Source organism: Centropristis striata, chromosome 17 (assembly GCF_030273125.1).
Source record: "Centropristis striata isolate RG_2023a ecotype Rhode Island chromosome 17, C.striata_1.0, whole genome shotgun sequence".
Classification (NCBI taxonomy): Eukaryota; Metazoa; Chordata; class Actinopteri; order Perciformes; family Serranidae; genus Centropristis; species Centropristis striata.
In genome coordinates this window covers 35,216,336-35,243,805 of record NC_081533.1, presented here as the reverse complement: position 1 = coordinate 35,243,805, position 27,470 = coordinate 35,216,336, and the positions used below count along the sequence as shown (strand labels likewise).

The following is a 27,470-nucleotide window of genomic DNA, read 5'->3' as shown; positions in this document are numbered from 1 at the left end:
GGATTTTGAGTTAAGCGAAATCCATGGCTATTTCACGGATTTCTGTGAGACCATGTTTAGTTTCTCATAGATATTTTGGATTTGTAGGACCTGATAAATACAAAAACTAAGCATTGTCTTTGAACAGGAATTAGTTTTTTTTTTTAAATAATGGGTTCATTTTACTGTATAACGCAATTAACTCACCAGTGAATAAAACTTTTTATTTCCTTACATTTACACCCTCTCATTTGAAGAATGAAGAGTCTATTTGTTTTCAAATGAATACTTCCTGATTAGCAGTGTCGTAGCTTGTTGCTAATGCTAAAAATAGTCAAACTTGCACAGAACATCAAACTACAAACATTATTAAGCACAAATAGTTTTAGCCATAAAATCTGATCAGCTTTGGTACCTGGTCCACTTTTGTCTGGGTAAAAGCTGTTAATTGACTTTACCAAGATGCTGCCATCTGATTTTTACACTGATTGATGTATTGTTCTTATTCTAGAGTGCATAGTTATAGTTAAGCAGAATGAAGTATAAGGTCCAGAAAACCTAAAATGAAATGTCCACATATGAGGACGCAGGAGGTTAAACCAGGTGCTGCTGAGTTTCTTTATCAATGTAGTCGTAGTTCAAAATCAAATATATTTTAATTATTATTGATTTGACTTTGCATTACTCGTGCATTCATATGAAAGCATTTTTTTGTCTAATTAATAGTTCAACCCTCAACATTATTAAAAATTAATAAACATTATTAATCTTATTTGGGGGGGCCGTGGATTTTTAGGGGGAGAAAGTACACTACCGGTCAATAGTTTTAGAACACCCCAATTTTTCCAATTTTTTATTGAAATTCAAGCAGTTCAAGTCAAATGAACAGCTTGAAAGGGTCCAAAGGTAAGTGGTGAACTGCCAGAGGTAAATAAAAAAAGGTAAGCTTAACCAAAGCTGGAAAATAATGTACATTTCAGAATTATACAAGTAGGCCTTTTTCAGGGAACAAGAAATGGGTTAACAACTTAACTCTATGGAGTCTTGGGCTATTTTGTCCATTTTTGAATTCTTTTCATGTCTTTGTAAGTCATTTTGTGTCTTTTTTTAGTCATTTTGTGTCTTTTTTTGGTCATTTTGTGTCTTTTTTTGTCATTTTGTGTCTTTTTTAAGTCATTTTGTGTCTTTTTTGTCATTTTGTGTCTTTTTTAAGTCATTTTGTGTCTTTTTTTGTCATTTTGTGTCTTTTTTTGGTCATTTTGTGTCTTTTTTTGTCATTTTGTCTTTTTTTAGTCATTTTGTGTCTTTTGGTGTCTTTTTTTGAGAATTAAATAATTTTAAATGTTGCAAATGAGTACACTGATACATTAAACTGCATCATTTTCAATTAAATTCTGGAAAAGTTGGTGTGTTCTAAAACTTTTGACCAGTAGTGTAGGTCAACAGTAGATGTCACATAAAAGTGGTGTTCACCATCTGGAAGCTGTACGATAAATTTAAGATGCCGCTCACAGTTTTCCAAGTCATATATGTGTAATAAACCCAAATGAATTAATTTATTAAAATTGTGAAAGTATTTTTTTGTTGTAAGAGTTATTTTTCTAGTAAAGAATCTGAAGATTTGGACTGAAAAAGGGACCTGTTGATGAGACGGCTGGCAGCTGTGGGAGTTATTATTCATGCAGGAGATGACCAACTTCAAAAAAACTTAATGCATTATTTAAAAGCCATGTCAATACTGTTCGATGTTTTATTTTGTTGCCACTGTTTTTAAATTATTTTATGCTTTCTTGTAAAGTGACCTTGGGTGTTCTGAAAGGCGCTTATAAATAAAATGGATTATTATTATTATTATTATTATTAAAAGATTTCAGAAAAACGCCTGTAACAGTCAAAATATCTACAATCATGTTATTATATTTTTAAGTGTAAACCCTGGCATGATTTCATTCACTATTTTTAATGTCTGAATCTGCTTGTTTGTGAATGTGAGAAAACTCTAATAGCTAAAAGTCTAACTGATGAACTTGCATTTTGACAATGGGAATATTTGCACTTTTGGCATATAAAATGGAGCATATAACTTTTTAGCCAATTAATATGGTTTCATTCAAAAACTATTGAGGCAAACAACATCACACATGCTCAACCTCTGACTGCTGAATCTGTCTATGCTGTGCACGTATTTAATCATGTTCAAATTTATATCATTATCAAAAACTGTGACAGTCAGTGACCACAGTGATTCTATATACAATCTGCAGCAGCTTTTCTTCTACTAAACTTTGTCTTCAGACGTGTGAATGGAGCAGATAAAACAATGTGGTTTAACTGTCTCATTCTAATAAAAATAGACACGGATGCTGTGAGTTTAATCATCTTAAAACTGAATCAGTCAGCTCAACCTCCACCATCTCTGGAAACTATTAAAAAAATACACATAAAACATTTAAAAAACAGTTGGATTACATTAGCTGTACTGCTTTTAACCCTATGGGTAATTCAATATACAACATTGTTTTAGTATAACATGAAATAAAGCATATGTATAGGTTTCTTACATTAGTTTTCTAACAGGAAATAGAAACAAGTTGAAACAATGAAAGGTTTGATGGAGCTGCAGGATCATGTGAAAGTGAAATTATTTAAATATACAGAACAAGACCGACATAAAATAACTGACTGCAAAAATACATAAAAGTTAATCACAAAGTTGCACATTCATTCATCAGTATTCATGTTTCTTCTTCTCCTGCAGACATCACAGAGTCTTCAGGAGAAGTCTCTCTGCTCTTTTTGACCTGTGAGACAGAAAACACAGAATCTTTACCTGCAGGGAATTATTCTCAACTCAAGGGTCCCTTACTCACTTTCTCAAGAACTTTCAATGAGCAGCCTAGCCTGGCTAACACCAGACTAATCTCAAATGAGATTTAGTCTGGAAACCAGCCGTAAACCAGGTGTGGTTTACGATCCTCCAGAGCCGTTTATTGGACGCTTAGAATGTCTATCAAAGCGTCTGTAGGTAGCTCTTAGCCAATCAGATCAGTTATACCAGATGACGTAGTAGAGCAACAGAGATGGATGTTTGTTGTGTGTGTGTCTGTGAGAGTGTTGCTGCTGCTTTGCTTCTCCATTTCTCGCTTTCTGCAAGATTATTTATTTTCACGCTTTATTCCCCCTCATGTCATTCAGCCACACATCCACTGATTTTATGGGCAATAAACAAGCTGCTGCGGGCCTCTGGGGGCTCCGCTGTCCCCCGGCTGGTAGCCAGATCACCGGCGTTATGATAGCGGGGCTAATAGCTACCGCTAACGCCGTAACGGTAGCGTAACGCTAGCGATATTAGCCTAGCTACCGTAACGCCGGTGATCTGGCTATGAGCCGGGGGACAGCAGAGCCGCCGAGAGACCTTTCGCCTTTCGCTCTAAACTATTTAAAACACCATCTACAGCTAAAGAGAGTTTCGCGTCTGCTGCAGCCATGTTGGATTCGTAAGAAAACTACAAAACTACAAGCTTCCGTCTGCCGAGTAGTACGCGTCATCGTCTGTGATTGGATCCCTAAAACAGGGCTAAGAAACCTCTCTGGTTTCCAGACCCTTTCGCAGTTCGAAATGAAATCGAACGTGCAAGGCAGTCTGGGTATACCCAGGCTATATGCAGATGGTGCCCGCCTTAAAAATGTATGTCGTATAGCAATAACTCACCACTTTTACACTTAATCTATGTAGAAAATATGCCTGGATGGAAAATCCAAAAATGGATGAAAATGTATAAAATCTTAAATCTTGAAAATAAGCATGTTGAACACTTAAAATAAGAAATTAACTCTTAAAACCAGATAAATTAAAGCTGCCAGCAGTGATGAACTGGCCCGAGCAGAGTGACCTGATGATTATTCGGTTCTTATCAAGATAAAAAAAACTTTAGATTTAGAAGTGTTAGATAATTTTAAAAACTCTTGTTGTGTGTATAGACAAATAAACAAACAAACAACAACAACCACCACCACCACCACAACGACCATTATTCTTTGCGTTATTACATTTGTGGGAACTTTTTACAATATTGAAAGTTGAAAATGTCACTTCCCCACAAATGTTATAAGTCCCTGCAAACATAATAGTTATTACATTTGTGGGAAATCATGTGACACGTTTGTCGTAGGCAGCAGTATTACGTTTGTGGAAAATGTATTACGTTTGTGGGATTATTGCATTAAAAGCTGCAGATTATTATTATGTTTGTGTTTTACTACATTCACAGACATTACCACTTCAGTTTACAAGTCATGCAGCTGCAGTGTTTGAAGTTTATGATCACTTACAAAGATAATTAGTCAGATTTAGAGATTAAGAGTCTTACCTTGTGCATAGGCACATAGAGAGCTTCCTGCTCTGTTGGACTCGAGTCTTCGGGTGCTGTTTCATTCTGGGTCACTGTGGGACTGGATGGACCCGACATTTCTTTAAAAAACAAGTAAAAATAATGTTTGACTTTGAAATTCATCATCTCATGATGAGTAAGCCCTTGTTATTGCAAAGACCATTCTGATTTTTTTATCAGAACAAACAGCTACAAGTCAAACTTTACATTATTAGCTCCACCACTGACATACTCACATCTCAAAAGCTTCTGTGCAGCACTTTAATATTAAAAGGTGTAAATCCTCTATATAGGGTTAGCGATTGTCAATGCATGATCAACTATAAATATGTCAGCAGTGTCTGTTTAATTGCACAGATAAAATCAAAACTAAAGTTTCCTCTGACAGCAGGAGGACAGATGTAATGGGATAAACATCAGCTGATATGGAAATATATAATACAGGCTGAATCATCAATATGTACCAGATGCTTTGACAAAATAGAAATGTTGATCTTATGTTAAGTTAACGCTCCTGAAATCTTCATTCATGGTCGTAGTATGTCTACAGATTTGAAATATTCCAAGTATTATTTTATTAATGCAAATATTTTAAATGTAACCCTTCATAGAGCGCTCATTTTAATACTTGCAAATTCAAAATTTCAACCCTAGAGAATATTTGAGGATATTACTTCCTGGCAGAATGTGTAAAAAAAACAAATATACGGACCCGGGGGAGGGGGGTCATATTTTCAGGAAAAAGTTCACGAGATTAAAGTGGTAAATCTACGAGAAAAAAAAGTGCAGATTTACAGGTTTTAAAAAAAGTTGTTTTTTCACTTTTTTCTCGTAAATCTGCAAATTTTTTCACGCAGATTTGCCACTTTAAATCTCTTAAATCTGCAACTTTTTTTCTTGTTGATTTGCTACTTTAATCTAGTAAATTTGCAACTTTTTTTCTCGAAATATTCTCAAATGTCATGGGGTCACCGTCTGTGATGTGGCCTGGTCTTTGCTGATTAGCTGGAAGAAATCCATGTGGTTCTACGACCAAACAGAGAGACATGGGGACCCAGTTTATATCCACTGAAGTTACCGAATATAGTTCTTGCAAATGTGCATCATCATTAGTGATGTATCTGACAGTAGGAGTCTCTTTGTTTGGGTCAAAATGACCTTAACTGTCTGCTGAAGTCTAAAGTTCATGTGGATCTTATAAAGATAAAGATTCCTGGACCAAGTGTGTGAACATTGTTTTTGATCAAATACAAACTGTGCTGGAGAGTTTGTGGAGTCTCACTGATAGTCACAGCAGAATAAACAGGTTGGAATGAGGATTCTTCATCATCTGAAAGGGAGAAACATGAGTGAGTCAGAGACAGACAGACAGACAGACAGACAGACAGATGAACTTAGCTATAAATACTCTGATGAACAAACTTTCTCACCTTCTTCACTCGGCGGTTTTGTGCTCTGGTTTGACTCTGGACTTTTATTATCAGCTGAGTCTGCAGCGTCTAAAATAAAAACACAGAGTGTGACTCGCTGAGGTGACGCAAAAAATAGTTCACAGCACGTCTCAACCATCAACCGTCACGTTAACCTGAGGTTAATAACCTTATTCTCGATGTTAAAACCACTTCATCTCTCAAAATAACGAGTATACATGCTTATAAAGATCACCAACTAATAAGTTATTCTTTACAGCTTCACTGTGTTTCTCACATCATGTTACAGTAAATAGAACATCTGAATGTTAAGTGAACTAAACCTTTGTCCTCTCTTGGTTTTGTGACGACGACTGCATACGTCACACTGTCTGGATGGTCTGCAGCGTCCTCACACACTGAAACATAAAACACATTTAGTCTAAATTATTTGGTAAAACGTTGGAGTTTACTTCGAAAGTTTCAAATCCTCACCTGAGTGTGATGCTGATGTCTTTGAGGAAACTGAGGCATAATAGAGACAAGAAAGAAGTTTAGAATATTCTTCAACTGTATGTGTCACTCTTATAACTTGTGCAGATTAATACATTCGGTGTAACAGACAACAAGAAATAGGTCAGTAGATTTATTTTTTAGTATGAGTGTTGGTGCTCCCTGTTACTGGATTAAAAGAGATGCTACAACCATGATATCACTTGTTAATCGTTTGATAGAAAAGTAGATAGGGAGTTATGAGGCACTTAAAGATAATGGCCTCACTTACTTCCTCGTCTTAGTGTTTCTGAGTCATTTGCATCAATTATGTTAGAAATATTTGTACCTCTGCGGTTCCTGATATGAAGGAAACCCATCAGCAGCAGCACCAGAGCCAACATCAACACGGTGACAGCGATCCACAGCAGGAAGAGGACTTTCGGGGGGTTGGGGGCTTTGGAGTGGGGCTCTTCATGATGCGCCGGCGAGGTGGTAGAAATGGTTTTTGCTGCAACTTGCGAAATAATTGTGGTGTTTTGTATTGTTTTTTTCTCACCTCTGACAGCCAGCCAGCTCTCTGGGGATTCACCAACTCCACTGATGCTGCACTTGTAGACTCCTTCATCAGACTTGGAGACGTTGCTAATGGTCGTCTCTGCAGAACTGCTCTTCATGATGAGGCGGCCATCTTTGAAGAAATCAGCTTGGAGGTTGGTAGAAGTCGTCTTGCTCCTGCAGCTCAGAGTCACATGTTGTCCCTCCATCACAGGGAGGACAGGACTCTCCAGGATCACTGAACCAGCTGAACAACACAATACACAATCAATGAATTCAAGGCTAAAATAATGTCACACTTTTTTGGTAGTGTAGTTTAAAGCATTAACGGGTAGAGGAAAAAGGTACCCCAGACAGAATCATAAACATCTTGTTGGACCAACTCAACAACTTGTCTGATACGGACACTTACTGCTAGTTACATTTTCAAAATAAACTTCTATGTTCACAGAAAATGGTATTCAATCATTGGAAATAAAGATAAATTCATGAAAGGGCAAAAGGAAACGGTTGAATCTAAAAACAATAAATCCACGCTTCAGTACCGGACACAGTTTTGAAGGTTGACTATCAACACTGTTTGTTTCAACCACCAACCCCGAGTGGTGCTTCGTGAGCTTTGTATTACGTCTGTTACTGTAAGTGTCTACTCGGGAATACTTTAAAAACCCAATGTGTCTCACAAACATGTGAAAAGGTGCCTTGTGTGTCGGTACAACACACCAAGGGCTGTGTTGAATTTACAGCTTGATCCTCTTAAACTTTTTGTCTTTGAAATAATCGTTTTATTAGTTGAGTGTCACACTGAACATACTGGATGAAAAAATCTCAAGTTCAATATCGGCAAATTAGCTTTAGAAGTATAGAAAACATACCAGTAACGGAGATGTTAACTCTGTTGTTCTCACACCAGTATTCTCCATTGTCTGATGGGTAAGCTCGCTGAATGGTGCAGGAGGTTGTTGTCTCAATGTCACATTCAGGATCACTTTCCTTAGAATTCTTCATGATTCTCAGTTTAGACAGACCATCAGACCCCTCACAGTGGAAAGAAACGGTGTCGAATTGAAAGTGTTGCAGTCTGTTAGGAGTGATGCTAAAGGCTGCATCTGAAAGCAAGAAAGAAATTGTCATGTCTCAAAAGAAAACATGCAGAAATGGAAAATATATCGATCGCAGATTTACACAAAAAACAGCAAAATTAAAGAGTTGGTGTCTACTTCTAGAGATTAAAGTAAAACTTTTTGCAATATATTTTGGTATTTGCCATATAAACATCCTTAAGATAAGTAGAATGACACAAAAAAACAGACAAAATGTTAAGGAGTATATTTTATCACTTACCACTTTTCAGAGTGTAACTGTTCAGCAGAGTGAATTTGAGCAGCACTGGATAAACAAAGGAGAAAAAATCAGACAGAAGGTTAAACATACAGGATGTAAAACTTGGACAGAAAGAAGAAAAACGCAGAAGTTAATACTCACATAGTGTGAAGAGAGCTGTGACCTCCATGCTGTCTCGCTGCCGACTGTCTGAGCATCACACTGAAGGGTGATTTAAGCAGCGGCTGACAACTTCCTCTTCCTGTGCAGGTTATTTCTGATGTTGGTGCAGACGCTGGGGCCAGAGTCACAGGGGCGTCATTAATGTATATCAGTCGTTGAGTCATGATGCTCAAAGGGGTCCAGTCAAGGCGACTCTCTTCAACAGCCAGGTTGAATGCTGAAGTTTATTTTGCACTTCATTTTCAATAGGGGAGAGGTCTGGACTGCAGGTGGGGCAGTTTAGTACGATCTTTTCCTTTGAAGCTGTGCTGTTTTAACATGTAAACACCGGGGCTCTGCATTGTCTAGCTGGAACATAAGTCCCTAGAAAGGCTTTGTTTGTGCCATATGTTGCTCCAAAATCTGTTAGTATCTTTCATCGCAGTTGTGAAGGACCATTCATGCTTTGGAACTGTGCTGGTAACAATCTGGATGGTCCTTTTTCCTCTTTAGCCCCAAGGACACAACATCCTGGATTCCCAAAGACAATTTGAAATGTGGGCTCGTCAGATAACAGAATACTTTTCCACTATGTGTCAGTCCATCTCAGTTGAGATCAGGCCCATAGAAGTAGGTAAATGGCTACCAGAGGCTACCCTAAACGGTCACACCTGCCACCATTGGGAATTCATTCACACACCAATGAACGCAGCATCGGGAGCAATTTGGGGTTCAGTATCTTGCTCAAGGATACTTCGACATGTAGGCAGGGATCGAACCACCAACCCTTCGGTTGGGGGCCAACCAACTCTACCAACTGAGCCACAGCCTCCCAGGTGGTGTTCCTGCATGCTGTTAGCTTTCTGTTAGCATTGTAGAGGCTTAACTTTAGCATTAAAGTTAAGCATTAGTAGACAAGCGACAAACTGAGTTTACTGTGACGGTTGTTGGAAGTGCCCTCTAACAGCCATGTTGGTTTTTAATGCAACGCTGCCTGAGGGGTCAAAGGTCACGGGCATCCAATGATGATTTTCAACCTGGCTCCTTATGTGCAGAGATTTTCCAATGTTATCTGAATATTTTAATGACGTGATGGACTGTGAATGTCAAAATATCTAAACTTTGAAAAACGTTAAAATGTTTTCGTTGTAAACGTTAAAGTGTTGAACCTCACTCTATCCTTGCTTGTGAACAACTGAACCTTTCAAGGATGCATCTTTCACACCCAGTTATGATATTATCAGGTTCCAAAAAGCTTTTTTTTTTTTCGTTACACAACTTGTCTGTTGTTGCCCCTTTCTCAACATTTTCCAAGTTTTGCATTTTGCATTTTTTTCAAATTCAGAACGAGTCTATTTTTACATATCCATGAAGTTGATGGTAAAAACATAATGTATATTTTTTTTGTAGAGACCATGCTTGCAAATATACAGGCAAAGTAATGAATGAATCACATGTTTTGTTCTATGTGCTCTTCACTGGGCCTAGGAGCAGACATAACTAATCAGTGCAGCATCATTTGTAGCATGCATACTGACCACAATGCTGGTGTAGCTGCAGAAACAATGTCTAAGGTGAACTCTGTAATAATGTAAACCAAGGTCTCAACTCAAAGGTTCTTCAGATGCTTCTGTAAGGCAAAATCTGTCTCAGTCACTCACTGTAGAGAAAAGCCTGATGCTGGAGACTGGTTTTTATTGCAGCTATAATATTTGACATATCAATAAATTACTTGGCTACAGGCTCAAAGTTCAACTGTTTACAAAGATACGAAAGACACAGGAGACAGAACCAAACTAATACTGTGATTGACCCAAAGTTTGACTTATTACTAGTTTCAGCGTTTACCTAGTTCATTTGATAGCCTGAAATTCAATTTTATTTGTAATCAAATTTAAATTAAAAATTGTCTCTTTTCAACAAACTTTTCATTCTGCTAAACCTATAGAATGTCTTAATTATGTGGTGACTTTGTTGCTGTTGTTATACACTGAACTCAATACATGAAAAAAAGCAATATAATACTACATAATGGGAACGGAAACAAAATGTAATGCATCCAGCAAACTGCTGTTGATAGTCCAGGGTGAGTTCAGGTCACAGCCTGTCAATGATTAATGGACTTTAGTCGTGCAGTTTGAGGAAGAAACACGCAGCCATGCAGCAGGTACGTCTTACATTTTTTTTTTCATATTTTACATGTTTAAACTGGCTTACATTCTTAAACACAGTATCATTTTACTGACATTAAAAGTGGGTCTGCATAGCTTATTAGCATATCATGTATATATGGCAGGATCCGTATGGATACATCAGTGGATAAACTTGATGTGAAAGCTAAATGGGAATTGGAAGCTAACACCATAATTGCTGATGAGGAGTGGGAGAGTACTTGCGTGCCCTGGCAGAAATGTTTAAGCAGTCCAATTTGGAGGGAATTTGGCTGGAAGTTGAGAGTAAGATATTTCAAGACTCCTTTGGTAATAGCTAGTTATGATAGTTATGATAATAACTGTTCCCCCCTGTGTTGGAGGGGTTGCGGTATAACTGGGACTTTTCCCACATCTTCTAGGATTGCCCTAAATTGCAAAACTTTTGGGAGAATGTGAAGCAACAAATATGTGAGATTTTGAATTTAAATAGACCAAATTAACCACAGCAACTAATTTTGTGTACTGTATAATTTACGGATTTAGGGAAAAAATAATGTGTTTATGCTCAGGGTTCTTTTATTGATTGCACATAAAACGATCACAGTAAATTGGCTTAAGCCTCATCCACCCACACTGGACCAGTGGTCTCAAAGGCTTAATGACGTAAATTGTATGGAACACATAACTGCAAACCTTCAACTTCAAATGGACTTGTATCATGAAAAATGGTCATGTGTCATAATGTATTTGGAAAGGTGAGAATACTGTCTCTGTTCAACTGGGCTAGATGGTGTGTTTTTTTCTATTATTTTTTGTTATTATTATTATTTGTTATAATTGTTTTTTATTATTACTATTACTAATTAGATCTACAAAGAATATTCCTTCACCTCTTTTTTTGTATTTTGTCAGTTTGATACCAAAATGAGTATTGATACTTGCCATAATGTGTGAGACTCTGACAAGGAACTTGTTGTAATAAATGTTAAAAAAAAAAAAAAAAAAACCTGGGTCTGCATTCAGAGCTATAATTTAGTCTAGTTTCAACCTGAAATTAAAACCTAGCAAAAAGCTTTATATATGAAATGAATTTAAAATATAGAGCAAGTGTGATTGTATAATGTAATGTAATGCAAGAGATAAGAGATAATTGTTTAAAATTCAATCAGTCATTGATTCATATATTTTTTTAATATAGTTTTTGTCTATAGACTTTGTGTCCAATGATAAAAGAGAATTCTGCCAGATTCAAAACAGTTTTAAATTCAGCAAGGACCAGTGTTGGCCATGTCAGAAAGAAAAATACTATGATAACTAACATTTTTATTGCACCAAACACAGATATTATGCATGGGAGCTCTTTACTCTCTCTACATCTTACTGTGTTGTCACATGTGACCCTACGGACAAGTTCAACTTGCATTAGATGGACACATTGTCAGTTTTGACATGTTTACGGACAGTATTTTCAAATGTGTGGGGGCTCGATATTGCTAGAATTATTTTTTTATGTGTTGCAACACAGTTGAAAATATGAAAAGAAATCCACACATAAATGGCCGAAATTGCTCAGGAATGACTTGATGTTTTGCCAAACACTGGTTTCAAAAGATATTTTAGAATATAATGCATTTCTGGTCTCATTTAACTTTCAGAACTCTAAGATGCTTCTCCAGAAAAAAGGACCATTACTCCAGTCTCCACTCAGACTCCTGAGTGTTTTGGTTTTCCATCTTTTCCTAACAGATTTCTGTAGAGGTAAGTGACACACACGTTATCCCAATGTCACAATGAGGCCTTTAATCAGACATCAGTAATAAAGTCATATCAGTATTTGCTGTTAATGAATAGACTGCTTTTATAGTTTTGTGGCATTGGTACTCCAGTGATTCACACACTCTAAAGGTAAAGATAATGTCACTCGTTGAGTCGAGGCACAAATGGCAGAGCCAATCTTCTGAAATCCAGAACCATTTAAACATTTTCCAACAAGTATTGATTCAACTCATGCTTAAGTGTTAGGGCTAACTTAGCAGTCGGGAGATTCAGAATATGGCTTGTCATTTTTTTCAATTCCAAAGATTGTTAGCTCCAAACATCAGGCCTCTCAGAGTGAAGATAATAGTGTTATATGTGGGGTCAAGAGTTATTTAAGGTTGAAAAACCGTGATGAATAGACGGTGTTTGAGGAGTCTTTTGAAAGTGTTCAGGGATGAGGCAGTTTTGATGTCTGGTGGAAGAGAGTTCCTGAGTCTGGGGGGCAAGGCAGTGGAGGAATTTGTATGTAAGCAGAAGTATTTTGTATTCAATGCAGGATTTGATGCACTTCAAAAAAGGTGTGTCTAAAAACAAGATAAAACACAAAATCTGAGGGAAATCATCTTGCTGCATGGACAGATAATTTCACTTGACAAGATTTGTTAAATTAAGATTATTAAATCTAGAAATAAGCATGTTGAACTCTTAAAATAAGAAATTAACTCTTAAAACAAGATAAAGTATCTAACACTTCTAAATCTAAAGTTGTTTTTTTTATCGTGGTAAGAACCAAATAATTTGCAGTTCACTCTGCTCGGGCCAGTTCATCGCTGCTTGCAGTTTTAATTATACATATAATATAAATAATGATTAATTATAAGAAATTATATGACTTGATTTTCTCTAAGTCAGCTCGTTGGGGCACCATCCTGTAAAACAGAGGAAAAATATAGCCAATTAACCTAAATCAGTCTCATAAAGTTACTAAACTATCAATTTGGAACACTGATTATTAGCATATGTAATCAAAAGGTATTTATTCTAAAAACAAGTAAAGCAAATTAAAGCACACATCTATAAACTAGCTAGGCTTGGCCTATAGCAGTCTGTGAATTGTTACAAACTTATGGTTTTGGTTACAGCTAACTTAAAGTATAGTATGAGTAAATCAGTGTGTGAGCAAATCAAAGGGTCAGTATAGTTAGTTGCATATAAGACTCACTTTCTTTATGAAGCAAGATTAACATACAACTTTGATTGATGTAACACAAATATTACATAAATATACTTAAAACACACATAAACCAAATCATTAATCACAGGTCAAATCCTTTGTACTTAAAGTCCTTGCTGATTGCTTATCTAAGCCCAGTTACATTACTCACGAATCCAGTTGAAAGGGCGGTATCCTTTTTCAGTGGCAGGCGTGGAAAGAAGGAAGTTTGATCTCGAGTTGAATTTCAATAATTTGTCGTCTTGTAAATTAAGTTGCTGGTTCGTCCTTGTTGTTGAAGTGAAGCTTTCTCTGGCAGTTGCAATGAACTTTGCTTTTATTAATGCAACATTGCTGCGCAGGGAAGGTCAGACTTGCAGTTGTTCAGGATTCCTGGTAGAATCCCTCAGACGGAAGAAGGCCTCATCTCAGCAGGCTCTGCAGGAGATGAGGGGGAAGGGCTGTTGGATCCAGGGTCCCCTCCTTCAGCAAGTAGGGTAGAAGACAGGGAGAGAGATCAGGGGGACACTGACCTGTTTTATCAGGGGACCCCATGTGGAGTCACAGGTCTCTGGACCAATGAGTTGGTCTGTGGGTTGTAAACGCCGAGCATTCTTGGAGGGAAGTTCAACAGAGCACACAAAATGGCGCTGACCTGCCATTTTGTGAGTTAACTCAGAAAGCTGTTGCATTTAGTCCACAAATGAACCCAAGATTCACCTGTGGTACAATCCCAACAGCTGAGTGTCATCAGCCTAGGAGTGGAAGTTGAGGCCATGCTGGCGAATGATGATCTGACAGAGGTGTGTTTGAAAACTTATGCCTGCTGGGGTCCCAACATAGTCTTGGAATTCCATAAATTGGATTTGAAGAACACACTTGTATTAATGTGTGATTACATTGGCCCCCATATTTGCCATTTAGTTGCTGTGGGAGCATTTTTTTTAACTTGACCTCACTGTACTAATGACCTGTTGTGACTTGTGGGATAAGCCTGCTCACAGCTGTAGGCTACTTAGGTACAGCCTTGATTTTAGTGATTGACTGCAGGTATGTTTACAGTGGTCGAAATCCTAGTTTAGCATATCAGCTTGCTGAATGTTTTCTAATGAGAAAAGCCTGGTATGTACAGCCAAGGCTGATGAGAATGTCATTAGTTTTCCAGATATTCGGTCATAAAGAAAGGTATGGGACAAATTAAAGTTTTTACTTGGTTGTATCGAAAATGTGAAGAAAAGAATGGATGAAAAGAACTTGTACAGTATCTTTATTATGGAGATAAAAATATTTGACTTCTACTGCAGGCATGAAGTAAATATTGATAATTGATAACTGTTAAACATCCATTTTTTCCAGGTCAGTCTCAGTTATTTGGTTCATCTCAGCCAATAGTGGCAAACGTTGGTGATGACATCATTTTGCCATGTTACCTGGAGCCTGGGGTGGATGTTTCTACCATGACGCTGGAGTGGACGAGATCTGACCTGAATCCTATATTAATCCATGTTCGGCGTTCTGGTCAGGACCTTGCTAGTGCTCAAAACCCATCGTACAGTGGAAGAACTTCACTGTCTATTGATGAAATGAAGAAGGGAAACATTTCAATGAAAATCTCCAAAGTGAAACCTTCTGATACGGGGAGATACAAATGCTACATTCCAAAACTGGATAAAGAGTCTTTCGCTGAGCTTGTTGTTGGTAAGTAGACACATGAAGTCTCTACATGATGCTGTTTAGTGTAGTCTGACTGGGAAAATTCAAATGAATGCTCCCTATATTGGGACATGAGTAGATGTCATATAACACAGAGAAGACAAAGGAAGTACATTTTATTTTTAATTTTTTAATTAATTTGGGTGTTGCAGGTCAATATTTTGCTCACATGCAATCTGTGATATGGTATTGGTTATAAACGTTAGTTGTTGTCCACTTAGAGTGACCAACAGAAGTCGTTTATTAGCATTAACCCTGATGGAAAGATAGACACAGCAACATTTTTATTGTTTTAAAATGGAATGAAAGTGCAAGAAAGTACAAGTGATGCATGTTATAAAATGTTCTGTTTTGTACAGGTGCTGTTTCCTCGCCTGTCATTAATTTAGCAGGGATTGATGGAGACAAAGAGGGAGTGGTTCTCCAGTGTGAGTCTTCTGGCTGGTATCCAGAGCCTGAGGTGTTGTGGCTGGACGGTGAGGGAAAGCTCCTCTCTGCTGGACCTACAGAGACAGTCAGAGGTCCTGATGACCTCTATACTGTCAGCAGCAGAGTGACTGTGGAGAAGAGACACAGCAACAGCTTCACCTGTAGAGTCCACCAGAAGGACACCAACCACACCACAGAGACACACATCACTGTTGCAGGTAGAAATTATTGTATTATTATTGTTTCATGATTCGATTGCTGTTTTAGTTTCAAAAAACAGTGTTCATTTTGTATAAATGTCATCTTTTTCTGTGTTTTATGATTCCAGATGATTTCTTTGAGGTCCGGTCCAGCTCTACTTCCACCATTACTGGTCTGGCTGTTAGTCTGGCTGCTTGCATCCTGATTATTATTTTATGTTTTGTTTTTGTGAGGAAACAAAAGAACAGTAAGTCATAAACTAATAGCAGGTCTTTGTAAATGTTATTCTCACGGGTTTTATTAGTAGAGACATGAGAATAGTGATATGGATTGTGTCAGTATTTTATTTTGGTGTTGATTAAAAAACGTTTGGATACTTTTTAATTTGATTTCATATCAGTCAAATTGTCACATCTTGTTTTTTATAACTCATTTTAGATGTAAATACCTGCAGGTTAATGTCTTTAATACTTTAATGTTACTGCTTTTGTTTTTACACAGAGAGCAGGAGTCACGAGGGTGAAGCTGTGAGAGAGAAGCTCCTGGTAGGTCAAACAGTCCTTCCTTTAATTATTTCTGACCTCAAAATATAACTTTAATAATTAACATAACAGTAATAAGAGAACAGTCTGTCATCTTGTGTCTTTATCTTATCTTCTCTTAGGTGGGTCAACTTAAAGCTGATAAAAAGGAGCTGGAAGACCAGAAAAAGGAGCTGGAAGACCAGAAAACGGAGCTGGAAGACAAGATAATAAAGGTCAATCTTTTATTAATATTTTTTTTTTTCCACCTATATGTTTTCTTTCATTCTAAATCTCACCATTTTTGATTGATTTTATTTAAGTTGTATGTAAATATGTAACAACATAAAGTCTTTTAAGACTGTAAAATTAAAGTGAAGCTGTTTGTTTGTGTTGTTTGGTTTCCCACAGAGCTGCTGCAGTCATAGAAAATATATATATAAAATTATATAAAACATAACATTTTCCTTCCTTTAAATATTTCTGACCTCAAAATATAAAGACAGAAACACAGAATTTAACCAGTCAGAACAAAACATTCAGGTTCAACAGTTCAGATAATCTCAGTTTCTGTCTGTCTGTGTTTCAGCTGGAAAAAAAAGAAAACGAGCTGAAGAATCAACTGGAGAGCAAGGATACAGAGATCATCCAGCTGGAGAAAGATGTACACACACACACACACACACACACACACACACACACAGCTCTTGGTTTATGTGAGAGAAAGATCGTCTTCTGGTTAATAACAGAAATATTAATATCATCATATCATATAGATCTCTCACAAGATCCAATGAGTGATGGTTCTCCTTCTCAGCCCTCCTGGATTTTAGTTCTGCTCCACATTTCTCCTCTTTACTTCTCTTGGATGTTTAAAGTGACAAAGACTCAACAACAAACATGATCTGATTTCAAAACTGTTAACTGGTTTCTTCATGACACCTCCATCAATGTACTTATTCTTTATGTTTCCTCACATACTTTAATAAGAGAACAGTCTGTCATCTTGGGTCTTTATCTTCTCTCCTCTCAACATGATGCAGAAAGAGAGGAGTGAGAAGGAGCTGAAGGAGGAGAAAGAGAGGAGTAAGAAGGAGCTGAACGAGGAGAAAGAGAGGAGTGAGAAGGAGCTGAACGAGGAGAAAGAGAGGAGTAAGACGGCGCTGAACGAGGAGAAAAAGAGGAGTGAGACGGCGCTGAACGAGGAGAAAAAGAGGAGTGAGACGGAGCTGAAGAAGCTGAAAAAGGAGCTGGAGGGAAAGGTAAAAGAGGTTCTGCTTTTATTAACATGAATGTTTGTTTCCATCTATGTCTTTGTTTTTATAATCGTCTGCTTTACTTTTTATTTGGCTCATTCAAGTCAATACCAACCACAAGAAGAGTCAAATCATTTTACGGACGTTAATTAACTTGAAGATTTTGGCTTTACCTCCTCGTTGTTCAGACCTTTACTGTTAGTAAAGTTATGTCTCATCTCTGTTCTACTCATGTTATTAACTATGTTTGTCAGGTTACATTATGAAGAGAATTCTGCAACATAACCTGCTGAAGTTTCATGTTTATGTTGAATGCGTCATGAAGCTAATTATAAATATTAAAAATCACAAGTGAAAGAGTCAACAAAGCTACAAATAATAAGTTGTGTTTGAGTCACAGAGTGAAACTACTGAAAGATTAACATCATCTGTCTGTGTGTCAGCTGGAAGAAAACCGACAGTCAGCTGGGAGCGAGAGGCTGAGAACCAATGAAGAGCTGAAACAGACTCAAGATCAGCTGAAGAAGACGACTGCAGAGCGGGACCAGACTAGATCACAGGTAAACACATACCACAATATGAAAACAAAGTGACAGTGGGTCCACCAGTGTAACCCTGTGGTACGCCAACAGAAAGCAGCTCCACTAAGCTTTGGTGTGGCAGTCAGCGAGGTGTCCAACAGGTACAGGAGTAATCCTAAAACACAAAGCAGTGGATACATACAGAGAGTGGTCAGGAAGTCACTAAGAGGACAAAGAGGAACTGACAACACACAGAGAATATACACAGAGAACAAGATCACAGAGGCTGGAGAACACAGAGAGCAACACTAGACACAACAAGGAAACAATAAGATTACAAAATAAAACAGGAAATACTAAAACCATCACAACATTAGAGGGTTACTTGATGGTTGTGACACCTGTCATGATTTATTCTTTATGTTTCCTCACAAACTTTAATAAGAGAACAGTCTGTCATCTTGGTCTTTATCTTCTCTCCTCTCAGGTGGATCAACTATCAGCTGATATCAGGAAGCTCCAACAGGAGAAACAGAGGAGAGAGGAGGAGCTGAAAGAGGAGAAGAAAAGAGAGGTTCTTCATCTTTTATTGATGATTTTTGTTTCTCCTCACTCACATACTTTAATTACAAAAATGTGAATCTTTATCTTCTCTCCTCTCAGGTGGGTCAATTAGCAGCTGGTATCAAGAAGCTCCAACAGGAGAAACAGAGTGAGGAGGAGCTGAAGCAGAAAGTGGAAAAGGAGCTGCAGGACAAGAAAAAAGAGGTGATTTTTATTAAAAATGATTTTTGTTTCAACCTATTTGTTTTCTTTTATTCTAAATCTCACTGTTTTTTGGCTTCATTTTATTTAAGCTGTATGTAAATATGTAACACATTTTCCTTCCTTTAAATTTTTCTGACCTTAAAATATAAAGACAGAAACACAGAATCTCTCTCTCTCTCTCTCACACACACACACACACACACACACACACTATCAGGGGTAAATTACTTAAACGCCTAAAACGCGTCGCCTGTGCCAGCATAAAGTCTGATTAATAGGCGTACAGACACGCGTATTGCGAGTACACCAGATAACATGGGTGACGGGTGAAAAATGCCACCAGCGAACGTAGCGGACGCCTGTGTGTGTGTGTAGCGCGTGTACGCCTATAACAGTTCAGCTGTTACACAGAGTCTCAGCTTCACACGGGATTGTTTATAAGAAAGCAGAACTTATAGATGAACTCCAAGCCCCAACAGAGCTGTCAGGATATTTCTATCATTTTCAGGCCCGTTTTTATTTTCTTGTTAACGAAATCTCTCTCTCTCTCTCTCTCTCTCTCTCTCTAGGTTTGAATGATATCGAATTGATATTTAATGACAGCAAGGGTGAAAGGGATAATTAGAATAATTTCAGCTACTTAAAAATAGTAATAGTAAAGTGCGACGCTCACAGCCAGTTCCCAGTTCGCTCTTGGACATACAGTTCATTACGCATCAGCTGTAATGTACTAATTGAATATTAAGTAGCCATGCGGACCTGTCCAATGAATAAGGATGCTTCTTGAGTAATTTTATGCGCTTGGACATGCAGTTCATTAAGCATCAGCCGAGGCGTGTACTTAAATTGCATTTAGGTAGACTGAAACTGCCTAAACTGTGTAATAGGTCTCTCTTGGTAAAACATGGATTGCTTTAATTGTGAAGCGAAGCGGCTGTTAAACTCAAAATTCGCCATCATAGTTTGATACAAACATATTTTGTTACAAAAAATATAAACAAGTATGTGAGAAAGGATATAAATGTATAATTGCATTTGTAACTCGGCCCTTGTGACCACCCTGGAACTCTTCGTTGACGGGTGGTCGTTATATTTGCGGCTCGCACCGCGTCGTGCTTTATTTCTCACAACGGCTGGCAGCTCACACACACGCACACACACACACACACACACACACACACACACACACACACACATTTTGAGGTTAAAGGGCATAGTTTGAAATCTCTGAAGAATCTCATCGTAGTGTACACACACCGGCAGTAGCCCCCATGGCCCTTTCAAAATTTCCCCCAGAGGAAATTTTCTAGTTCTTTTTGTTTCCTCACACACTTTAATAAGAGAACAGTCCGTCATCTTGTGTCTTTATCTTCTCTCCTCTCAGGTGGATCGACTATCAGCTGATATCAGGAAGCTCCAACAGGAGAAACAGAGGAGAGAGGAGGAGCTGAAAGAGGAGAAGAAAAGAGAGGTTCTTCATCTTTTATTGATGATTTTTGTTTCTCCTCACTCACATACTTTAATTACAAAAATGTGAATCTTTATCTTCTCTCCTCTCAGGTGGGTCAATTAGCAGCTGGTATCAAGAAGCTCCAACAGGAGAAACAGAGTGAGGAGGAGCTGAAGCAGAAAGTGGAAAAGGAGCTGCAGGACAAGAAAAAAGAGGTGATTTTTTATTAAAAATGATTTTTGTTTCAACCTATTTGTTTTCTTTTATTCTAAATCTCACTGTTTTTGCTTCATTTTATTTAAGCTGTATGTAAATATGTAACACATTTTCCTTCCTTTAAATTTTTCTGACCTCAAAATATAAAGACAGAAACACAGAATCTCTCTCTAACTCACACACACACACACACACACACACACACAGCTCTTGGTTTATGTGAGAGAAAGATCGTGTTCTGGTTAATAACACAAATATTAATATCATCATATCATTTAGCTCTCTCACAAGATCCAATGAGTGATGGTTCTCCTTCTCAGCCCTCCTGGATTTTAGTTCTGCTACACATTTCTCCTCTTTACTTCTCTTGGATGTTTAAAGTGACAAAGACTCAACAACAAACATGATCTGATTTAAAAACTGTTAACTGGTTTCTTCATGACACCTCCATCAATGTACTTATTAGGGCCTCGGGACAATCGCACCGAGCACTGGTCCCATCCAGCAATATCTGTAGGGACCAGTGCTGCACTGCTGTTATACTGTGGATTTCTTCTTCTTCCTCTTCCGGACGCAATTTCGTCCCGCTACTAGTCTTACAACTTGAAGAGTTGCAGGACAAATTATATATCAAAACATGCGGTTTGATCGGGATCGGTGTGCTATTACTTTTCTCTACAGAATACGAATTTTTCGCGAAGAAAAATTGCCCAAAATTTTGCATTGAAATGAATGGGATGGCCGAAAAAAAATGAGCGAAAAAGAACAATAATTGGAGATTTTTAAACGTCTACTTCTCCGGCATAATTTCACCTAGAGACTCCATTTAAACTTTAAACAGTAGACACGAGTCTTGTGTATCGGTGTATTAATCCACGTTTCGATAGGTCATATAGTTTTTTATCAATCCCTGTTCAATGACCATGATCATTTTTGGAGAAATTCTGAGATTATAATGGGTGTGTATTGCACGGAATGTTCGTGTCACAGTGTGTGACGTCATCACCAGAGTGTAGAGGGAGAGAAGAAACTGTCAAAAAATAAATTTGAAAACTGCGCTCCAGGCCGCAAATTCCACTCTACAGAAATAATTTATACATAGAAACGTAGGAAAATTAGTCTTCTCCCTCACAATCCTCTGGTAAAGCTGTCAGAGTTATAGTTTGGGCGTAGGACGCACAGATGATCCACCAACACCACCAACAGCCTCATTGGCTCCCATATTAAAAACGCAGGAAGATTTCTGAAAAAGGGAGATGGAACAGTTTTTTTAGATCGCTCTAACAAAGCTATTTTTTCATTTTTCTTTAAAAAAAAACATATGTAGACGTTCAGGAAGAACTCAGGACGCTCAAAGTGAAGTCGGATCAATGATAGGTATTATGGTTTTGCCAAAAATGCTTTCTGTTCGAGGCCAGAAATTCCAGTCCACCTCTGGCTGCTGTCACTCTTTCATTAACAGGTGTCAGTTAATTCTATTGATTGCTCTGATCTTTGATGTGATTACAGTTACTGGGGATTTCCACCGGACGCGTTACTGCAGCAGCACGTCTCCACAGCGTTTTTGCTGCGTCTTGTCAATTCACACCGGACGCGTTACTGCAGCAGCACGTCAGTTTAGCGAGCCGGCCGTATACACGCGAGATAACGAGATCACGCGATAATCCTGACCATACGGGAGACCGCAAGCTCCCGTGATAAACTTTAAACTCTATTTATACAGTCTATGGATAAACTGTGTGTATAAAGTAAACAACAACAACAAAAACCAACTTACTTTGCTTCTCTGAGGTGAAAGATATGTTGATTTGACCATCTATCCTTATAAAAACAATATATTATGTCATAAATGATTGTATGATGTTCCACTTCAACAATTAGTCTCTTGTCTTCCGTGTCGCCGATCCTCTGAGACCCTTTGATTGATTGATTGCCGATCTGGTGCCCCGGTCATAACATAACGTTGATGTGAGGTAGTTTTAGGCTGCATGAACTGCGTATTGTGTTTTATTTTGAAAGGGGCGGAAGTGTTTTACGCTGAATCTGAGTCGGACTTCCTGTCTGGTGCGATCTGCTCTGTTGAGATTCACGCGAGTTGGCAGCGTCTCGCGGAGAAATAGAAGTCCTACCTAATGCTCGCGTAGAGACGATGACGCGACGCTGCAGTAACGTTACGCTACGCGCCCGGTGGAAACGCTCTCATTGATTAGAGTGTTACCTATTTGCAACGTCATACGCGACGCTGACGTTACGCTGCAGTAACGCGCCCGGTGGAAATCAGGCTTTACAGATACACACACACACACACACACACGCACGTAAGCATGCACACTCCTCACACATGCAAACACATGCTTCAAACACACACACGCACACCCACACACACACACACACACACACATAGGTAACTTTATGTGATTTTAATTACACACACACACACATTTTGAGGTTAAAGGGCATAGTTTGAAATCTCTGAAGAATCTCATCATAGTGTACACACACCGGCAGTAGCCCCCATGGCCCTTTCAGAATTTTCCCCAGAGGAAATTTTCTAGTTCTTTATGTTTCCTCACACACTTTAATAAGAGAACAGTCTGTCATCTTGGTCTTTATCTTCTCTCCTCTCAGGTGGATCAACTATCAGCTGATATCAGGAAGCTCCAACAGGAGAAACAGAGGAGAGAGGAGGAGCTGAAAGAGGAGAAGAAAAGAGAGGTTCTTCATCTTTTATTGATGATTTTTGTTTCTCCTCACTCACATACTTTAATTACAAAAATGTGAATCTTTATCTTCTCTCCTCTCAGGTGGGTCAATTAGCAGCTGGTATCAAGAAGCTCCAACAGGAGAAACAGAGTGAGGAGGAGCTGAAGCAGAAAGTGGAAAAGGAGCTGCAGGACAAGAAAAAAGAGGTGATTTTTTATTAAAATTGATTTTTGTTTCAACCTATTTGTTTTCTTTTATTCTCAATCTTTTTATTCTCAAGTTTTTTGGCTTCATTTTATTTAAGCTGTATGTAAATATGTAACAACATAACGTCTTTTTTAATGCGTTTTCACACCTGAAAGTCCGAACAAAGGTCTGTGTTCTGTTACATTGTCTACATTTGGTCCTGTTGGTTTTGGTTTCACACTGCAAAAGGAATAGCGGACTTTACAAGAAAGTTCTACTGGACACGTCATCTCCCTGTGGACTTCCGCGGCTCATTTTGTTTTGGTTACATTGCGTTGTTAGGCCGGCCGGCATCTGACGTCAGTGTTACTTCTTTCTTAACGTGTTTACACTAAATGAATCCAGCGAGCCACCTTTTACTCCTTTTGAGTTCTTTTCCCATGCGTTATGCGTCCGCTGTGCACACAATTAAATGTTTGTCCTTGGCCTTGTGTTACCTTGCCCCTGATTAGTGATTGAGCTCACCTGCTGAGGCGCCGCGGAGCAACGCACATGCCGTAGCGCGCATGCAGCAGCACGGCGCTGTCACACACGCAGCTGCACCTCCAGGCGAGTGCCTCAACAAATACTTTTGCTGGTCTTTTGCTACCAGCAGCACCAGCTTAATGAGCAATACGTGAGTGCTTGGTATTCGCAAGATGAGCTTCCTGTACCGTAATTCGAGAGCAGAAGAAGAAAAAATCTTCCTGTCATTGATACGAAGGTCCGAACTATAAAAAAAGTTGTTTTCACACTGCAAAAGGTTCGGACCTTGGTTCGTTTGGTCCGGACCGAGACCACCTCTTTTGGTCGGACCAAACTTTGGTCCTTTGGTCCGGACCGTGGTCCGCGGCACCTTTCACACCTGGAATTTAGGTTCGGATCAAACTGAAAAGTCCGAAAGTCCGGACCAAAGCGCCCTTAGACTGTAAAATTAAACTGAAGCTGTTTGTTTGTGTTGTTTGGTTTCCCACAGAGCTGCTGCATTCATAGAAAATATATATACAAAAGTATATGAAATATCACATTTTCCTTCCTTTAAATATTTCTGATCACAAAATATAAAGACTGAAACACAGAATTTAACCAGTCAGAACAAAACATTCAGGTTCAACAGTTCAGATAATCTTAGGGTGCTTTCACACCGCTAGTTCGATTATTTGGTCCGCACCAGGCAGTAAAATTGTTACATTGTAGCATACAGACTACGTGTGGTCCGCGTTCACACATGCAAACGAACCACATTGGTCTGAATGATGTTTCATCATCTTCCGGTGGAAATAAGCGCCAATTTCAACTTTCACAATGGAGCGACACGTTCACACACTGTTTCGTGCGCTGGCCCTTGCTTTTTATATCATCAACATTACCCATTTCTGGCAAAATATCCAGTTCTGGAATGAGTCGCGGCTGCAGCTGGAGAACAATCATCGGAAATAATGGATCCGGCGAAGGCACATCGCGTCATTTCAGGCAGAGGAGACGCGCTGTTTTCACCAATGCTGTCCTGCTGATGTGGATGATATTGTTATCAGTATGCGTACTCTGAGAAGTATTTTGAAATGTATGGGGTTGGATCGAATGAAACATGTATATTACAGATTAAATTAATTTCATACCAGTGTTTCCCCAACATTCTTTCAGCAGCTGCGCAACACATGGCTAATTTGAATATTCAAATTAGCCATGTGTTGGTGGGTCATGACATGAATGAATGTAGGGGAATATACAGGCAGCACGCAAATTAAGCATTGGTGCATTTCAAATAGTTCGTTCAGATCTGAGTTGGTCCAGGTTTGCGTTCTCACCAGAGGGACCGCACCAGAGGTTGGCATTTGGTGCGGAATCAATCGGACCGAGACCACCTCTTTTTGGAGGACTCGGTCCGCTTGATTTAGTGCGCACCCGAGTGCGATTGATGCTTTCACACCGACGAAAACTAACCGAACTAAGGGCTTTTGGTTCGAATGGACTGTTTAGTGCGCACCAACTGCTGTTGGTGTGAAAGCACCCTCAGTTTCTGTCTGTCTGTCTGTCTGTCTGTCTGTACACTTTAATAAATAACATAACAGTAAAAAGAGAACAGTCTGTCATCTTGTGTCTTTATCTTCTCTCCTCTCAGGTGGATCAACTAAAAGCTCTAATCAAGGTGCTGGAAGACCAGAAAAAAGGAGCTGGAGGACAAGATAATAAAGGTCAATCTTTTATTAATATTGTTTTTTTTCCACCTATATGTTTTCTTTCATTCTAAATCTCATAGTTTTTGCTTGATTGTATTTAAAGTGTATGTTAATATATAACAACATAATGTATTTTAGGACTGTAACATTAAAAGTATTGAAGTGGTAACCAATCAGTGCGTTAACTGGACTGAACAACTTGATGTATATTTATTGTTTATCTGTATCTGTGTGTCATAAACACATAAACAGAATATTTTACCAAGATGTGAAGAAGCTAAAGAAGCAGCTGGAGGACAAGGTTCATTTTTAACTTGTCCTGTCCACAATGTATAAACAGTCAAATGTAATTGTATCAAGGTCAAAATCAGTGATTAAATAGAGTAAAGCAGTGAAGGTTGGTTCAGAGATCTGAGCATCAACAAGGTTTCATTACATCATCCAGCTGATCACATATAATAATTCACTCACACATTCATGTAATGTCTGCCTCCCAGTTGGACAATCTGAAGGACCTTTTTCACAAATCATTTCAGTTTTATCTTCTTTCAACTGCTGCTGAAGATTAAATCCAACAAACACCCATCTGTCTGTGTGATAGTCAGCTGATTAGTGATGACTCATGATGTGTGTTGTTGTTCTCAGCAGGATGAAGAAGATGAATGAAGCTCAACAGCCTCAGAGTCTTCAGCCAGTGAAGCAGAACAGCAGCTCAACTGAAGGATTTGTTATTAAACTCGACCAACAGAAAACCAACTGGGAGGCTGGATATTACAAGTACAGCTCAACAACAAAGAACCTGTCAGACACACGTTTAGAGAATCACTGAAACTCCAAGCAGGAGAAACTGTCACTGTGAGTCTTTCTGGTCTGAAGGTCTGGGAAGCTGGAGACGAACTTCAGGTCTCCCTCATGAACCAGGCCGGTGAGGTCCAACATGAAATCAGTTCAGACTCACTGAAAGTTAATAATTAGTCCGTCTTGTTTTCTTGAGCTCATCTTTCGTTTTTTCTCCTTCCTTACCATCACGTTGCTTTTTGATCTGATCAAATCAGGCTTTAACCTTTGTTTTATTTAAAAGTATGTTTAACAATGCATTTGTTTTATTGCTTCTTTATAAAAACATTATTGAAAAACCACGCTGCATTTTTTAGGCTGCTCTAAAATCTGAAATATTGGGTTGTTACAAAGACAATGGATGAAATTAAGTCAAAATAGACATGAGCTCATGGAACTCAGGGACTTTTTCTGTTTTTACTGTATTGGATGTTTGTATTAAAATTGATTTTGAGATGGAAAACAAAAAAAACAAAAAACAAAGGAGTGGACTTGTGTCACAGTTGTGACAGTAAATGTTTTTTTTATAGTATTTGCTTTGAGAAATATCAACTTTAAATTGTGTTTTTTTGTATTTGTTGTTGAAAGACATATATTCAATTATATAGATATGTTAAAAAACTAAAGTCTTTGCAGTATAAGAACACATTAAAAAGACCTTAGAGTATAAATTGTGTTTTGTTGTTGTGTGTTTTAAATGACTAAATCTGAAGTCCAAAGTGAAGAGGGCAGCTCAGCACCACGGTCCACTGTTGGTAATATAGGAATGTATGTGTGTGTTTTATAAAGAGATTTTTAAAAAATGTGACAATCTGATTAGATTTGAAATTGCTTGATAATAATAAAAATATATTTCTGAGTTTTGTGAAATGGTACATTTCTTGACTTTTTAAACCAGATGTTCAAAATAATTTGTTTGACTCACAATGCTGTACTATTACATTCTTTTTACTTTGGGTCAAATTACTTAAAGGAACACTCCACCGTTTTTTCATATTAAAACATGTTATTC

General features: G+C 38.2%; 2 protein-coding genes across 2 annotated transcripts; one reads left to right on the top strand and one right to left on the bottom strand.

Moving 5' to 3' along the window:
* Nucleotides 1-5,658: 5,658 nt before the first annotated feature.
* LOC131989321 (low affinity immunoglobulin gamma Fc region receptor II-a-like) lies at nucleotides 5,659-8,342 on the bottom strand. Its single transcript, XM_059354512.1, has 8 exons — nucleotides 8,315-8,342; nucleotides 8,174-8,218; nucleotides 7,705-7,938; nucleotides 6,831-7,076; nucleotides 6,621-6,743; nucleotides 6,119-6,198; nucleotides 5,801-5,869; nucleotides 5,659-5,700 (listed from the first exon to the last, which is right to left on the bottom strand). The coding sequence occupies exons 1-8, from the start codon at nucleotides 8,340-8,342 to the stop codon at nucleotides 5,659-5,661; spliced, it is 867 nt and encodes a 288-aa protein (XP_059210495.1).
* A 3,783-nt stretch (nucleotides 8,343-12,125) lies between these two features.
* Nucleotides 12,126-26,537, top strand: LOC131989320 (trichohyalin-like). The gene is made up of 17 exons (XM_059354511.1): nucleotides 12,126-12,225; nucleotides 14,795-15,136; nucleotides 15,511-15,798; nucleotides 15,909-15,961; nucleotides 16,446-16,538; nucleotides 16,892-16,966; nucleotides 17,346-17,564; nucleotides 18,002-18,118; nucleotides 18,567-18,653; nucleotides 18,743-18,847; nucleotides 20,232-20,318; nucleotides 20,408-20,512; nucleotides 23,142-23,228; nucleotides 23,318-23,422; nucleotides 23,579-23,589; nucleotides 26,267-26,398; nucleotides 26,498-26,537. The coding sequence occupies exons 1-17, from the start codon at nucleotides 12,132-12,134 to the stop codon at nucleotides 26,535-26,537; spliced, it is 2,040 nt and encodes a 679-aa protein (XP_059210494.1). The 5' UTR covers nucleotides 12,126-12,131.
* Nucleotides 26,538-27,470: the final 933 nt, after the last annotated feature.

Coding starts and splice junctions, on each gene's coding strand:
- LOC131989321 (XM_059354512.1), bottom strand. CDS start 8,342: ATGGAGGTCACAGCTCTCTTCACACTAT. Junction 6,744..6,830: donor GAGCTGGCTGGCTGTCAGAG/GTGAGAAAAAAA, acceptor CGCATCATGAAG/AGCCCCACTCCAAAGCCCCC. Junction 6,199..6,620: donor TCATATCAGGAACCGCAGAG/GTACAAATATTT, acceptor TTTATGTTTCAG/TGTGTGAGGACGCTGCAGAC.
- LOC131989320 (XM_059354511.1), top strand. CDS start 12,132: ATGCTTCTCCAGAAAAAAGGACCATTACTCCAGTCTCCACTCAGACTC. Junction 18,119..18,566: donor GGGACCAGACTAGATCACAG/GTAAACACATAC, acceptor CTCTCCTCTCAG/GTGGATCAACTATCAGCTGA. Junction 20,513..23,141: donor TGCAGGACAAGAAAAAAGAG/GTGATTTTTTAT, acceptor CTCTCCTCTCAG/GTGGATCAACTATCAGCTGA.